Here is a 17,556-nt window from a genome sequence, read left to right as displayed (position 1 = left end):
ATGGTAATTGAGTTCCTATTTAACTTGTGACAATGAGAAAAGAATGATTTAGTTCCCATTTTCTGAATCAACATCTGAATTTTTTATGCATTTATGATTAGCTTCCTTCTCTAAACAATATGTGTGCTATGATACAAATTTGTTTCATTATTAAGGAACCGATAGTGGGTGCCTTAATGGGTTTACCTATGCAAACAGTAAAAAGAAAAAAATTCTGTTTTCTGAAACCTCAAAAATGCAAATTATAAAGAATGTTAAGTTGCTGAAAAAAAAGTTTACAAAGAAATTTGCTTACCTAATTATACTTCAGATTGATGTTGATTTCTATTCCCTATCCTCTACCTATTCAAAGGCTAAGCTCCTGAACTAGTATTTTTCTTGACATATAATCCAAATATGGATTATACTAATTTTCTCTTAAATGTCAGATAACATATTAATCTCTTGGCAATAAACTATCTTAATAAAACCATAGAAAATAAGACACCGTAAGATAAACAAAAACAGGTTAAGAAACACTCAGGTATAGCTTTAGCATTCTTACAATCTTTCCTTCTAAACAGTTGGCTTGCAATTTTCATTTGAGTTCTTTTATTCTCAATGACCTCTGGGATAGAAGATTTTACAATAAAAACACTTAAAAAATATTAGTGGTTAAACATCCTGAGCAGCACTTAGACAAAGCACTCTTGCTTTGTAACTAAGATATTGATTTTAAATTATTTCTTTCTGAAATTACAAATAAGAGATGATTGCTGCTCATACTCAATATTTACCAAATTATTAGCTAATTGAATAAAACATTCCCATGCTTTCAGTCTCCAAACTGTTTCTAGGAGGACAACATACTCCAAAACTATCTGAAAGAGTACTTGACTAAGGTAATCAGCCTGGCATTTCACCAGACAGGATTATAAATTCTGTTCAGTCATATATATAAACTTCATTTATAGCATTCTTTACGCTTCTTCACTAATGCTTCCTGGAAATTTTGTAGAAAAAGCAATATGATAAAATGAGAGTATGTGTCAAATGCTTCAGAAAATGGAGGCACAAATGCAAGGTGTCATTACTATATAATGAAATACTATAGGTTAACTAGCAGTGACTTGAAAATGCTAATATAGCTTGCTAAATTTTACTAGTGATAGGGAATTTGCAGTACAACCCCCCCCCCATCATATCATGCAAGCAGTAAAGTATGAGATTTCAAAATTACCTAACAGAAAAAATAGTTTCTTAATTTATTTGCATTCTAAAATAGAGCCCTTCATCCTGAATCTCTTTTTCCATATAAAATGCTACTAAGTGATATACAGGATTTGTCAAGCCCATATAACATTCCCTTTAAAATCTTAAGTTCAATCACTATTTGTTTTCTACTATTATACTACATTTTGGCAGCAATTGTTTATTGGTCTGTCATTGCAGTAATTGCAACTTAACAATAAACCAGTCTGACATTTTAGGTCTTGAAGATACATACCATATATATTTCTTTAAAAATAATCATACTTTTGTAAGCAATACTTTACAGTAGACACCTCAAAAATCTACCATAGATGTGAAACTTAAAATGAGAAAAATTTAAGTTCTAAATCTTTATACATATATATCCAGATTTCTATATATATTATATATACATACATAAGTATATATAAAATATATATAATCAGATTTGAAAAATGAACAAAAACTGGGCACTATACATAAAGTTTTTTTAAAACTCAAACAATAGAAAACTCTTTAAACATTAAACAATTTTAATAAAAGTTTCTGTACAATGCTAAGCAGTTTTATTTACACATAGAAAATGTAATAGGAGTAGTGTTTGAAATTACAGAACTCCTTAAAATTTCAATGGCAGGTAAATCTGGAAAAAATAACAGCATTCCATTCACAAATATTTTCAAGCAATAAATATGTATTTATAAATAGTGTAAATTTACATCAAGATTAGAAACAAAAAGCACAAATCTGAAGTTTATTCCTTAGTCTATGTGCAATCCATTATCTTTGTGACTTGGCTGTTAATTTTTTTAATGTTTTATTTAGGAACCAAAAGTGTATAACCTCCATGGTTTCAAAACAAGACAGAAAAACATAAAAGCAGTAAAAAAGTTTCTTACCTAACTTTTCACATTAAAAAAAAGTTGATCAAAGAAAGACTTAAAATTGCTAACTACCTTACAAAGAAATGACCAGCTAGGCTAGTATTTTTTTCCAAGGAAAATTCTGAAGGGAGAAAAGATAGATGAAAACAAATTCATCAGCCCAGAAATAGAGAAATATAAAAGAGGTTGTCTTCAAGTCAGTAGTCTGTATGATGTTGCCAGTTTTGTCAGATATATACAAAACATGGAAATTATTATTTTTTTTTTTTCTGAAGAACGGCTAATCAGCTTTGTGAGAGTCCTGGAGTAGGAGCAGTACTCTCCTCTGTCCAGTTGGTTGACACTCCGCACTTGGAAGGTTGCATAGACACAGTTCTCAGCCAGCAGCCTTACGAGATAGCTACAAAAACCAGTGGTGCAGAACTGGGTTACTTCCTGAATAGCAGAAAAGGTCTCATTTAATGTCCATGGAACAATATCAAGATGAGGCGGATGGTAATGGAGGAGACTGAAAATAAAAGTAAGGTAGGTTATTTTCATTCACAAATTGTTAATACTGTTCCCTAGTTCACGGCTACAAACATATAGTCTGCTTATGAAGTTAGGAGAAATTTCAAGAAAGTTCAACAGCCTGCTACACAATATAAAAGTAAAAACTCCCTTACTGTCTCCCACTTGGCCAATTTTCCTAAGAGTCTAAGACTATTACTCCTCCTCAGTGTACCTGCAATTTTCTGCACTTCTTCACCAATTACTCAAAAACTCTTGGAATGTTATTAAGTTTACCATTTTTTGGATTGCTTTTTAAAAAGGCTTTTGGAACAATTTTAATGAATCAATTATAATTTCACTGGTAACTGCCTTCAGAACCAATCTTAGCTAGATAATATATTTTTTCAACATATTCCAGATCATTTTCTTCTTCTTCAAGCCCTCTTGAAGACCATTCAAGTGAAAATATCAGGAACTAAATTTCAAAAAGTCAGTTTCTGATCACATGTGTTAGAGAAAAGTATGGAAAGAAATCAACAACTAATAAATTATGCCTGTTTCTATTCATAAAGGTATTGATCTACTAGAGTAAAATGCTTCCTCCTAAGCATCTGCTGTTTGAATTATATAATGTACCAGGAAGTTAAGCTCCATCAAATATTCCATGGGGCTAATATTTCTGGCAAGGACAAATTTTAAACAAACACAATTAGCTCTAAAAGCAGAAGTATATTTATTTAAAAGCACACGCACTGATTCATTTTGTAGGAACTAATCTATGCACATATTTTATTAACTGAGATCAAATGATGTAAAGGGTATAGTATTCTAAAGCACGCAGAGATTTTAAAGTGTAATTGTTGTAACATTATTTAGGCTGGTCTCACCCAGGAAGAAAAAGTAAAAATGATATATGCCAATTTTATAGGAATAAATACTTGGAAGTGGGGGGTGGGGGGATGGGGGATGATATCCATATACTGTCATGCAGTATCTAATGAGCCAAAGGAAAATTTAAATATTTCATTACCTCCTACTTATCAGGTGGCAAACATTACACTGCTTCAAAACCCAGCTAACTATGTACGCACAGCTGATTTCACTTACTAGTGTAAATTGGTCATAGATTTGCATCAGGTCCTCCATTTTGTACTGTTCTAGCACCACAAAATTTTCCAGGTTTCCGCTTGTTTTTCGTGCACAGTCTTGGCAATGTACTATGTAGGTCTTTCGAGAATTACTTTCATTAGTGACAAAAAGCAGATCAAAAACTTCCACCTGTTTCATACAAGAGAAAAAAAGCATTGAGTAGAGATGCTGGTTTTTACTGTACTTCTTTAGTATAATCATGGAATTCTACTTTAATGGAACTGTGGACAGTGATCTCTGGTTAAGAGTAAGTACTAAGAAAATTTAATAGACCAGGTTTATTTTGCACCAAACCCAAAGACATGGGAGGTAACGCATATTTAAGGGAGTGACCTAAGGGAATGTTATACTTATGACAATCATTGGCAATACCTAATTCAAAAGTCTGATAAAGGTCAGATTATTTTTGTTTTAAATCCAAACTACTGGTATACAATCAGATGCAAGTGATCATTATTTTCCTTTTACTTCTCTATGACAGTACTCATCCCAGGGTACTGTGTATGAATGTCTGTCTTCCCCCACAGACTGAGCTCTTCAAAGATGAAGACTGAGTTTTACTCATCTTTGCACTGCCAGAATATATCACAGTGCTTAGTGTTAAGCCAACCTCAACACACTTGTTGAATGAATATAATCTGATTATTTTATAGATGTGGAAACTGACAGGTAAGTGACAACAATGAAGTGTTCAGTTATAGACCTCATGTGAAAGAGCATGAGTGCAAACAAAAAATGTATTCATGAATAGAGCATGATTTCAGAAATAATACCTCTATCTTTTACAGAAAGACTGATGAGTTCCTAAGTCCAGGCAGGATAAGAAATAACACTGTGGGATAGGAGTCATTCTCAAATACTGGAAAGCTTACACATTCATTTTTGTGAGTTATAACATACCTAACTGGAATCTATCTGATCTCCTAATGACTTACGTTGGCCAGGTTATACAACATTAAAATAGCCAATGGATTCAATCATTTCAAATAAAGATCAATGTCAGGATTACAAAATCTCAAGGTTTGGAATGGATCATCAATATCCCTCCCTTTCTTTGGCTTATCCTTGAATTTCTTCAATGACAGAAAACTCTCAGGATCTCGTCTTCTTTCAACAGTTATGTTAATTAAAATGCTAGAGTTCACCACGTTTTCCATTACTATCAATGGGGCAGCAACATAAACCTAGCAATCTGAGCTAGAAAATTTGTGAGCATTCATCAATTTGTCCCTCACATTTGCCATTTAATGAGTTGTCTTGCTGATTTTACCTTCTAAATATCTTTGAATTCTTCCTGTTCTTTAATATTCCCACTGCCAGGTTCTAGTCTAGGCCTTAAGATAACTCTTACTTAAAACCACTGCCATAGCTTACTATCTTGGTCCTCTCCAACCATTTTTCTCTCTGAAACATGCATCTAACCTGGTCCCTTGCTCAAAACCTTTTGATAGTTTCAATGATCTCAGAATAAATATAAAATTTCTTAAAACCATTCAAGATGTGGTGCGAGCTACATACCACCTAGACTTAGAAGTAGAATTTGCATGCTCTGTGTTCCAGTTATATTGGACTATTCACCCTTTTCTGAAACCATTCCATTTCCCTACATCCATGTTGTTCCTATAGCACATGACAATCTACCTCCAATTCTCACCATTTTTCAGCTGACTGATATCATACTCATATCTTTGTTCATGTTTCTTGCAAGCCTTGGCCACAGGAGAAAACTGACAAATGTACTGTGAACTGCACCAGACAGAACTGAATATCGATCTGTCTGGAGCTATACATAACTATATCCAGTTTATTAGCATCTATGTACAACTAGATTGTTCCCAGTTTAAAATCTCAGACTAAACTTCTTGTTGATTACTATCTGTTAAAGATCTACAAAGTATATGACTCTGCAGTAGGTAGTTTTAAGGTTAACTGACAGCTAGCGAAATATTGCATCATCAGATTAAATTTTAATATGATAGCTAAGTAACAAGAAAATAACAAAATTGAACACAATATTAATTACAGTAAAATGCATTATATAAAAGTATAAATTAAAGAAAATAACTAAAGAGAAACCAAGAGTGGAGAAGTAAAGGTTTTACAAAACAGCTGTGGATAGAAATTACTTACCTCACAAATGCTACAATAATGAGCTGGTTCTTCTTTTGTCCGCCCATGCCATATAATCTCTTTTCCTGCAGCAATGAGAGCTTCCCTCAATGTCTGACATTGCTTCAGAGTTCTCAGAAGACAATACCTATTGTGGGGAAAAATTATTTGTGACCAGCAACTGAATATTGAATATTTTTGGCATGAAAGATGTAGCAAATAGAAATAATGCCAAAAGATTTGGTTCTAATGTCTATGACTTCATAATTTTTCTTACGTCGATTTCTCAGATATTCGCAGATTAAAAAAACAAGGCAATGTTCAGCAGATGTGATGATGACACTATTAAATCATTTAAAGTTGAGAATAATTAATATCTGAATATCAAAATAAATTTTCATAATACATAAAAACTGACCCCCTGCTTAAATATGAGTTGCTAATTTGGGCTCTTATTTGAGCAAGTCAGTTAAACCTCTCTGGAAGTCAATTTTGTCATCGTAGAAATAAGGGGTCTGAATTCCAGATCTGAACTGCTATGATTCTAGCAAGGCAGGAAGGTACATTATTTCTATCAAAACTACCTAAACGCTTATTAACAGCATCATCTGTATAGCTGCTTTTGAAATTCTTGAGTCCATAAGCAGCAAACCATTTATGGATTTAGTCACTACAGGATACGAAATTGGTTTGACTATAGCACTAAAGCAGAAAAAAAGAAATTTATGTCTTCATTTTAACTTGAAGATAATATAGTAGAATCCATTTATATTAACACAGCTGAATTTTCTTATAACATACCTTTTCTAAATTCATACTTATGCTAACAATAGTGAATTCTCACAATTTGTGCTGATTTTCCCATAGTTTGCTGTCATTACTTGGATTTGTCTGCTAAATTCCCTCACTCTCCCGTGAATCATAGTGGCTCAGGTTCTCTATTTGAACAGAGAGGTTGGACTAGATGATCTCTAAGGCATTTTTCAATTCTAAAATTTGGAGACAATGAAAATACCCTAAAGAAAAGGAAATGGGTTTAGCAACTGAATATTGTCTTGAAAGCAAAGGTCTTGTCTCTTTTATTCATGCTGTCTAGTCATCTACTCACTGCCAAGGACAGTGCTGGGCATATAGTAGGTGCTCAATGAACAAACATTTGATTACTAACAAACCAAAATTCAAAGTATAAGCAATAGTGTATTTAATTTATCTTAATTTGTATTTCCTTGCTATTTTATAAATTACTAGGTTAAAGTATTATTATTTATAAGAACCCATGTATATTAACCTGGGGTCACGGAAGATACTAACAGTAATAACAAAACAGTATTAAATTTACAGTTGTAGGCTAATTCTTTAAGTATCATATTCAAAGGACTCCACTCTCAGTTAAGCTTCAGCAATTCTTGCATGTTTAACTTATTCAGAAAAAAAATGTTTTAGACTGCGGTTGCATGTCAAAACTAGAACAGCGATCTGTGTATGGAGACACATGCACACATGTGTATAGGGTGCCAGGAGAGGTAGCAAGTAAAAATTTAGATCATGGCAAAGAGAGAATATAATTTAGACTATGCCTCCGGCTCTTAAATAGCACCTGCTTCTCTCTTTTTCTCTCTCCATGTCTCATACAATTTACCTCTGAAGGCACATAGCTTGCTAAACAAGTTTTCCAAGTAAGGCTTCAAAATAAGGTCTCTTTTACAGGAAAATAATGCCTAAAACTCCGCGGAAACCTTTGGAAGATTTGCAAACTCAACTGTGCTCCCAAATGGACAAACAAAAATAATAAAGCAATAAAATAAAAATAAAAAAATAAGAATAACAGCCAGACAGGAGGCATATATTTAGTATTTCACACAGCTTAAACCAACCTGGCCTGTTAACAACCCTGTAGAGCCCTGTGTAGGAAGGTTATTTCCATCTTACAAATGGGGGAAGCTAAATTTGTCTGATGTCATAAAGCCATTTAAATGGTTGAGCTAGGAGTTTTCAAAAGCAGAAAATTTCAAGCTTCCACTCACTATCTCACGCTGCACTTTTTTGGTCTCTTTTCATGTCTTATTCTCCACCTACTCCCCCCTCTTCTCTTGTGTAGATGAGATTCTTGGGTTCAGTCAGCACAAACACAGAGTCTTGGTTCTGCGGAATATTATTCCACTCTTAGAGAATGAACTTTCATCTCCAATGCTACTGACTACTCTGGCTGTTAGGCTATAGTTTATAATTTATGGTTAGTCTCGTAGTTTCATCTAGAAAAAGGCAATATACTATTTTCCTGCAAATAACAAGGAGTTGGAGCTAAGGTTGCTACGAGTATACAGTAAGCCATGAAAGTCTGCTTCTAGAATCATAGCTCCAGAATTTTTATTTTGTGTGTGTTGGAATCTTAGAAAACTGGCAGCTCTATCAATCTTATCTGACAATGAATAACAAAATTGTGGTTTTTCCTTGCCCTTACTGTTGTCTTTAACATTGAAATTTTTATTCCCTCCCATTTTCAAAAGGCAGCAGTTGGAATAGAAAGAGAATTTAGAGAGACAGAGGATCTTATGGAGTTCACAGGAATGAGCAGGTCCTAAAGAAAGAATGTGATTCAATCAAAGGATAGGGAAAAATAAACAGAAAGTAAAGAGATTTAAGGAAAGGATCTTAGGGAAAATACAGATATAATATTCAAGACTTAACAGTGACTTGTTCTGCTTTGATTAAACTCAGACTTTGATTTTATACAAAGACAATGTTTGAATGTATTGAAGAGCTAAAAAAAACAAAATCAAGATTCTCATTTCTCCTTAATATTAGTTTTGCTGAATTTTAATGTTTACTTATGGCAATTAAGAATTCAATTTGCTAAGAATAAATCACTCACAAAAGGTATAAAAATGTAGAAGACGGGAAATGCTATTTTGCATAAATGTATTTTGGGAACAGGGTCAGAAATTATTTCAACAGCTAGAGAAGCAGGGAATTCTTTGACTTTTAAGGATTGATATGGTTTCAGGACCTGAGCTCTGTTTTTAACTACCTGGATGAAAGGCTACACAGAAAGGCAGGGGATAAAGACAACTTCAGCTTGGAAGAAAACCACAAGGAAGAGGCTAATTGGGGGCTTGGCATATTTGAGGTTATACAGTAGAATCTAATCCAACCAAAAGCTAACTTGCAAAGATGAAGCTTAAAAAGGGATGGAATTTTAGAGAATGATGTCAGACAAGGGGACAGAATGAAAATAAATGAAGGTCTTCAAAAAGTTCATAAAAAGATACCTATTGTCTAATTCTATTTTTCCATGAACTTTCTGAAATGTCTTCGTACTTGCAATATTAGAACAAGAGAACTGAAGAAAATAAGAAATAATTGAAAGCCTTATTTACATAGCAACCAATGCACAATATATTCATAAATCAATACATTAGGCAAAAGATAAACAGACATAGTATGCCATGGATACTAAAAGGAGGGAGAGATCATCTTCAGGTAAAGGGAGGTGAAAAAAATCACAGAAATATTCATACAGAAATCAATTTAGATATGAGCAGGAAGGAGAAGTGGGGGGAAGGCACCTTCTGTGCAGAAGGAATGCCATGAGAAAGTAGTGTGGAAATTATTTAGTAAACAAAAAACTGTTCTTACAAGATTTTAATCTTGGAATAAGGTTTCTGGGGCAGAGAATAATAGGAAGAAAGCCATAATAACATTACATTACATCAAAGTTAAGACAACAATGGGGATTACTCTGACATTCTAGGGGCAACTTGACTAAGTCTCCAAAGTAAGTTCCCAAACATCTGTGTGGACACAGATGAAACATGACTTAACTTGATGTGGTACTTTAAATTCCTTATGGTAACAATGTTAGCCACTAACAAATTAAGAAATACTAAGAGGTAACTCGCCCTGCCCAGTCTCTTACTGAAAGAGCCATGCAGGAAAAAGCAAGCCAACATGTGAGCCCTCAAAACTCTTGTCACCTGTCACTCTAAGGTTGTGCTCTCCTAGGACAACAGTGGGTATCTGAATGTCAATAAGGCATCTAACAATTTCATTTAAACCAACCACATGGCTGAAAATCAAGGTCTCAGTCATGATAAAATGAGTATCTTAAGAACAGTAAACTCCGAGATGGAAAAAACAAGCATGAAGCGAATAATAAGTTAACCACGAGAAACCAAAGTTTTCAGAATTTTTAGATTTTGTTTGAACAATGTAATATAATGAAAAATTCATTATATATTAAGCCCAAATGAGTATTAGAAGACCACCAGGACTACAGCACTAGGATCTATGCTAACTATGAGCATGGTCTTCACCATTATCTACTTACATTGTTGGAAAAATTCTGTTCAGTTATTAGGCCTAACTGGCTGTGACCAAAGAGTTGTAGGATACCTCATTTAAAAGGAAAAAGAAGTTAATCCTTAACAGTAGGCTTTAATTTACACTTAAAAACTCTGTACTTGTGATAAAGTGTATATTATGTAGATAAGGTAATAACCTATAATATGTGTGAAAGAAAAAACAAAAATTCTTAGTTCTAAAGGAGATCTAATCTAGTCCAGGGTGCTTCTAATTTGCCTGATCATAAGATTCACTAGGCCACTGTGAAAGAGATTCCCAAAGTTCTTTCCATAGAGCTTTAATTTTACTTGGTAGGAATAGAGCCTGGAAACCTATTTTAATGAGTTCCAGGTGATTCTCGTGATCAAGAAAGTAAGAACCAGTGCAAACCTCTTCATTAGTGATGAAATTAAAAACAAGATTTATTGCAATATTTTTCAATAGACACTAGTACCACACCAACTTCAAAAATCACTACAGTTTTTATGATTAGAGCCTTAAGAGACCACACAGAGACACAGCTGGAGTGAGCAAGAGCTGATTCTAGACCTAGAATGTCTTGGTTCAAATTTCTGCTTCACACACCTTTCTTATTCTCTCTGTGCTTCAGTTTCCTCAACTGTAAAAAGTGGATATTTAACTTATAGTGCTGTTAGGATTAGTGCTCAACAAATGTTAACTAGTATCTTATATTATTTGAACTAGATGTGTCAAATTCTTAAGTTGTGTTAAAATAATTATGTAATTACTAAATTGATTTTTTATTTGAAAAAATTTTACAATGAGTGCCAACTGAAAGTTCAATAGTTAACACATCAAAAAAAAAAAAAAAAGAAAACAAAACAAAACAGAGGTTATTTAAAAGATGTTTAGTCTAGATTCCACTTGGTCAGGGTTTCTCAACCTCAGCACTATTGGTATTCTGGCTGGATAATTTTTGGTTGTGGGGAGCTGTCCTGTGCATTGTAGGACGTTTAGCAGCATCCCTAGTCAATTCGCAAAAATATTAGCAGCATCCTGCCCACCCAAGTCATGACACTGCCATATATCCCTTAGGGAAGGGGGAGGCAAAACTGCCGGCATTTGAGAACCACTGCCCTAGGTACTTTCTTAAAAAAAAAACAAAAAACAGAGTGACTGGAGTTTCTATAATTAATATTAATTATAATAACAACTACAATTTACTGAGTGTTTACCCTATACTAAAACTCACATAATACTCATAGAAGTTATATTAGAAAGATATAACTATTATCCCCATTTTTCAGAAGAGGAAACAAAGACTAATAGATTTAGTAATTTGCCCATAGTCCCCCAGCCAGTAAATGGAGAAGGCAAGATATGAAGGCAGATTGGACATAACTACACAGTGCTGCACCTTATGTAATATTTTACTAGGAAAGTAAATAGCACAGAGTCTAAGACTTAGGAAAAGAAAAAAGGAAAGGCAAATAATGAACACATAGTGATCAGATATACACAAAAGGCACAGAAAAAGCACATAAAGCATTGATACTGGGCATATAAAATGTACATTTAAAAACTGAAACATAAGAACAGTGCTTTATAGGATGGTCAAAAGAATGACAAAATGATATGACAAGAAATTAAACTTGTGGAAAGTGATTTTCAATGGACTTGGTACTGCTAGAAATTTTAGAGAATTTATTTTCAACTATTGGCTTATACATTATTAGTATGTTGGAATGTATAATTATCTGGCAGATTACCAGAAGGTAGACAAGTGAATGTATATTCTGAAAATTAACTTTCTACCCCTCAGCGTACTATCTGTGGAGGATACTAACATTAATAAAGCACATGTATTTCACAGTGCCTTACCCTTTAGCTTAGTAGGGCCACAGCCCTTAGTTTTTAGCAGGGCCAAAGCCCTGTAGTTTAAGGAATAGCCTCACTTTTTAGTATACATATAGAAATGCTAAGTTTGGGAAAAAACAAAACTTTAACAGGACTAGTCTCTGTTGTAGATAAAAAAAATTGTAACACAGCAAAAGTGATTGTTCTAAGGGCAGTCGTCTTTGGTGCAGCTAAACCTAATGATAAGAAACTATGTGAGCTAAAAGCTTCAAGGTTAATGGTTGGGGGATGTTCCTCATCTTGCCTTCAGCTGTTTCCTTAAGTTTCTTGGGGAACTAAGTGTTGCCATGGCGATTATCTCGCTGTTTCTTTTTGTACTTCACATAGCTTAGTTTTTTTTGACTCCTACTATGACTGATTAACTGCCTGTGTTCTTTTCTATAACTTTCTTGCCTGGACACTAAAAACTGAGAGAAAACCTGATTGGGGTTACTCCTGGGATCCTTCTCTCTTGAAGGAATTCCTCCTGGGATTAACCCCTTCCGGCCTCTCATTGCTCTGGAGAAATGGGCTTTGAGTAATCCTTTATGTCTCCATCACCCTGAGAGAGGTGACACTATCTAATACGTTCCTCTTAAATCTAACACTTCCTAATATTGAACTTTTCAGAGGAAAACATCCTCCTTGGTATTCTGTTTCTGACATATTTTAAAATTTACTGAACTATTTATCACAGTGATTTCAGTGTAACTAACAAAGTTGTTGAGTTTCCAATGAATCAGAAACATACTACCTTGTATTAACTTGCCAATAGTCAAACATGATTACTACAATTTATGTCATATTTGTTGGGGCTGGCTTTATCTACCATTGAGATTAAACCATTCAACTGCATTTAGAAGACTATTTGTTTGGAAAGCCAATTATCTATATGGAAATTTCGTTAGTGACAATAGTCTCCAGAGCTCATGTGCTGCACTACCTATTCCTTTCAAGGGTCCTATTAAAAGGAATACTTCAATGGTAAAACACAAGAACATACGAATCTTATGAAAGTGAAGTAAAGAGTCTTAGCACTATAGAGAGAAAATGCAGGCCAAAGTAATGTATCTCAAATACCTGAAAATGGGAATCATGAATTTGCAAAGAGTGATAGTTTCCTTTCACTCTTAGCCAATCAGTTTTTAAAATTAAAACTGGAGGGTAAAAACTGTATACTTTGATGAAGATGGATAAAAAAAGTAACAATAATCTCATCCCTAATTTAAGTTTTATTAGTGCGTATTTAGTGAAACTTAATCACTCAGGACCCACTAATGAAAATATGAATATATATGACATAGTTTACACTGGAGTGGGGTAAGGGTTTACCAAAAGTAAACATCATCAATAGTTCTTGTCAAAAATATTTAACTCAAAATTACGAGAAAACAAATCTGGAATATGAAACTCTGTACAACACAAAGACCTGCTACCTTCAAAAAAAGAATGTCATGAAAAAAGATGTTCATGGATTTAAAAGAAACCAAAGAAGACATTATGACTACATACTGAATTCAGTGTGAACCCTGATTCAAACTGGATTAGGGTGGGGAGGTGAGAAGAGCCAAGAGCTTTAAAAAAAAAAAAAAAAAAAAAAAGACATTTTTGGATAGTTGGGGAAATCTAAATGTGAACTGTGTATTAGCTGATGCTACTGAATTTCATACTTCTTAGATATAGTAAATGGTATAAAGGTTATGTAGGAGAATATCCTTATTCTTAAGAGATGCAAGATGAAGTATTTGGGGAGACATGTCGTAATGTCTGTGAATTACTTTTTAACATGGCTCAGCCAAAAAAGTGTGTGCACATGTATGTGTATATGGACTACTAAGTAAACGTGGCAAAAAACCTTTCTCAAGAATCCAGATGAGGTTGTACAGGTATTATTCTTTCAACTTTTTTTGTAGGTTTAAAAAATTTCAAAATAAATGTTGGAGGAAAAAGTATAAACAAGTTGGGGGAAAGGAGGGTACAGCAGCAATGTTTTATATGTAAATTTCATATATTTTAAAGGAGAATAAGATATCTTAACATGGAAAAACTGTCATAGTTGAATGAATTAAAGGAAGAGATCAGTAGCCTTAACTTTTCTGGGTTTTTTTTCAAATTTTATTTTAATTTTGTCAATATACAATGTGGTTGAATATTGTGGCCAATTACTGAAACCTCCCTCCCTCCCTCCTCCTTCCCAACAATATCTTTTCTGTTTGCTTGTCATATCAACTTCAAGGAATTGTAATTGTTATGTCTTCATCCTCTCCCCCCCACTTCAGTTTTTTGTCTACTTATTTATTTTTAGCTCCCACAAGTAAGTGAGAACACGTGATATTTCTCTTTCTGTCCCTGACTTGTTTCATTTAATATAATTCTCTCTAGGTCCATCCATGTCGTTACAAATGGCAGTATTTCATTCCTTTTTATAGCTGAGTAGTATTCCATTGTGCAGATATAACACAGTTTCCTTATCCACTCATCTGATGATGGACATTTGGGCTGGTTCCATCTCTTAGCTATTATAAAGAGTGCTGCAATGAACACTGGAGAACAGGTATACCTTCAACTTCATGATTTCCATTCCTCTGGGTATATTCCCAGCAGTGGGATAGCTGGGTCATATGGCAGATCTATCTGCAATTGTTTGAGGAACCTCCATACCATTTTCCATAAAGGCTGCGCCTTTTTGCAGTCCCACCAACAATGTATGAGAGTTCCTTTTTCTCCGCAACATCGCAAGCATCTATCATTCAGAGTCTTTTGGATATTAGCCATCCTAACTGGGGTGAGATGGTATCTCAGTGTGGTTTTGATTTGCATTTCCCGAATGCTGAGTGACGCTGAGCATTTTTTCATATGTCTGTTGGCCACTCGTATATCTTCCTTTCAGAAATGCCTATTTAGCTCTTTTGCCCATTTTTTAATTGGGTTGCTTGTTTTTTTCTTGTAATGTTGTTTCAGTTCCTTGTATATTCTGGGTATTAATCCTTTGTCAGATGTATATTTTGCAAATATTTTCTCCCACTCTGTTTTTGGTCTTTTAACTGTTAATTGTTTCTTTTGCTGTGCAGAAGCTCTTTAGTTTGATATAATCCCATTTGATTATTTTTCCTTTGGTTGCCTGTGCTTTTGGGTCATATTCATGAAGTCTGGGTCCAGTACTACTTCCTGAAATGTTTCTCCTATGTTTTCTTTAAGAAGTTTTACTGTTTCAGGGTGTATATTTAATTCTTCAATCCATTTTGAGTTGATTTTAGTACATGGTGAGAGGTATGGGTCTAGTTTCATTCTCCGGCATATGGATATCCAGTTATCCCAGCACCATTTGCTGAAGAGGCAGTCCCTTCCCCAGTGAATAGGCTTGGTGCCTTTGTCAAAGATCAGATGGCTGTAGGTGTGTGGGGTGATTTCTGGATTCGCTATACTGTTCCATTGATCAGTGTGTCTGTTTTTATGCCAGTACCGTCTGTTTTGGTTATTATAGCTTTGTAACATAGTTTAAAGTCAGGTAGTGTTCTGCCTCCAGCTTTATTTATTTTTTCTTTTTGCTCAGCATTGCTTTGGCTATGCGTGGTCTTTTGTTATTCCATATAAATGTCTGGATAGCTTTTTCCATTTCTGAGAAAAACGTCATTGGAATTTTGATGGGGATTGCATTGAATTTGTATATCACTTTGGGTAGTATGGCCATTTTCACTATGTTGATTCTTCCAATCCAAGAGCATGGGATGTCTTTCCATCTTCTTGTATCCTCTCTCATTTCTCTCAGCAGTGGTTTGTAGTTCTCGTTATAGAGATTTTTCACATCCTTGGTTAGCTCAATTCCTAAGTATTTTATTTTTTTGGTGGCTCTTGTAAATGGGCAGGCTTTCGTGATTTCTCTTTCTTTATGTTCACTATTGGAGAATAGAAATGCTACTGATTTTTGTGTGTTGATTTTGTATCCTGCTACTGTGCTGAACTCATTTATCACCTCCAAGAGTTTTTTTGTAGAGGCTTTAGGCTGTTCAATATATAGGATCATGTCATCTGCAACCACGGACAGTTTGACTTCATCTTTTCCAATCTGGATGCCCTTTATTTACTTCTCTTCTCTGATTGCTCTGGCTAGTACTTCCAGCACTATGTTGAATAGGACTAGTGAGAGTGGGCATCCTTTTCCACTTCCTGTTCTTAAAGGAAAAGCTTTCAGCTTTTCCCCACTCAGGATGATATTGGCAGTGGGTTTATCATATATGGCTTTAATTATGTTGAGATACTTTCCATCTATACCTAACTTATAGAGGGTCTTTGTCATGAATGAATGTTGAATTTTATCAAATGCTTTTTCAGCATCTATAGAGATGATCATATGGTCCTTGGGTTTGATTTTATTGATATGGTGTATCACATTTATTGATTTGCATATGTTGAACCAACCTTGCATCCCTGGGATGAATCCCACTTGATCGTGGTGAATGGGATGAATCCTACTTGATCGTGGTGTATAACTTTACGTATGTGTTGCTGTATTCTGTTAACTAGTATTTTCTTGAGGATTTTTGCATCTATATTCATCAAGGATATCGGCCTGTAGTTTTCTTTTTTGGTTGTATCTTTACCTGGTTTTGGTATCAGGAGGATGTTTGCTTCAGAGAATGAGTTTGGGAGATTTGCGTCTGTTTCGATCTTTTGGAATAGTTTGTAAAGAATTGGTGTCAATTCCTCTTTGAATGTTTGGTAAAATTCTGCTGTGAATCCATCTGGTCCCTTTTTCCATCTTTTCACTCTTAGTCTATGTGAGTCTTTATAGGTGAGGTGGGCCTCTTGAAGGCAACATATAGTTGGGTCCTCCTTTTTAATCTAGTCAGCCAGTCTGTGTCTTTTTATTGGGGAATTTAATCCTTTTATATTAAGAGTTGTTATTGAAAAGTGTTGATTTACTCTTAGCATTTTATTCATTTTTGTTTGGATGTCTTAAGTGTCTTTTGTTCCCTTCTTTCTGATTTACTGTTTGTTTTCTGTATTTGTTGGTTCCTTGGGTTGTAGATAAACTTTTTTTCCTCTTCATTATTGCCATTTTTGTTTTACTAGTGGGTTTTGAGTTTTCTTGAATTTTTATGGCAGTGGCAGTTATTTTTCAGGAACCAAACCCAGTACTCCCTTGAGAATTTCTTGTAAGGGTGGTCATGTGGTAGTGAACTCCCACAGTTTTTGTTTGTCTGAGAAATATACTATTTGCCCTTCATTTTGGAAGGATAGCCTTGTGGGGTAGAGTATTCTTAGCTGGCAATCTTTGTCTTTTAGCATTTTGAATATATCATCCCAGGCCTTTCTGGCTTTTAGGGTTTGTGATGAAAAGTCTGATGTTAGTCTGATTGGGGCTCCGTTATAGGTGATTTGATGCTTCTGTCTTGCAACTTTTAAGATTCCCTCTTTGTCTTTGAATTTTGCCAATTTGACTATTACATGTCTTAGAGAATACCTTTTTGGGTTAAATACATTTGGGATCTTT

At 34.4% G+C, this 17,556-nt stretch overlaps 1 protein-coding gene across 5 annotated transcripts in view; it reads right to left on the bottom strand.

Annotated features, from left to right (window-relative positions):
* Positions 1 to 1,391: 1,391 nt before the first annotated feature.
* KDM6A (lysine (K)-specific demethylase 6A) overlaps positions 1,392 to 17,556 on the bottom strand; it is a 136,087-nt gene continuing 119,922 nt past the window's right edge. For 4 of the 5 annotated variants that reach the window (XM_008573616.1, XM_008573618.1, XM_008573617.1 and 1 more), the window contains 3 exons: positions 5,886 to 6,012; positions 3,714 to 3,884; positions 1,392 to 2,622 (listed from right to left, as the gene is read on the bottom strand). In XM_008573616.1, the coding sequence (XP_008571838.1) occupies positions 2,593 to 2,622; positions 3,714 to 3,884; positions 5,886 to 6,012 (328 nt within the window). In that variant the 3' untranslated portion in view covers positions 1,392 to 2,592. The remainder of the gene's footprint in view (positions 2,623 to 3,713; positions 3,885 to 5,885; positions 6,013 to 17,556) is intronic. The other variant, XM_008573620.1, reaches the window with a different exon arrangement.

The sequence above is a fragment of the Galeopterus variegatus genome, unplaced genomic scaffold, assembly GCF_000696425.1.
Source record: "Galeopterus variegatus unplaced genomic scaffold, G_variegatus-3.0.2 Scaffold941, whole genome shotgun sequence".
Lineage (NCBI taxonomy): Eukaryota > Metazoa > Chordata > Mammalia > Dermoptera > Cynocephalidae > Galeopterus > Galeopterus variegatus.
Note: the sequence above shows the minus strand (reverse complement) of the source record. Positions and strands in the feature narration are given on the sequence as shown.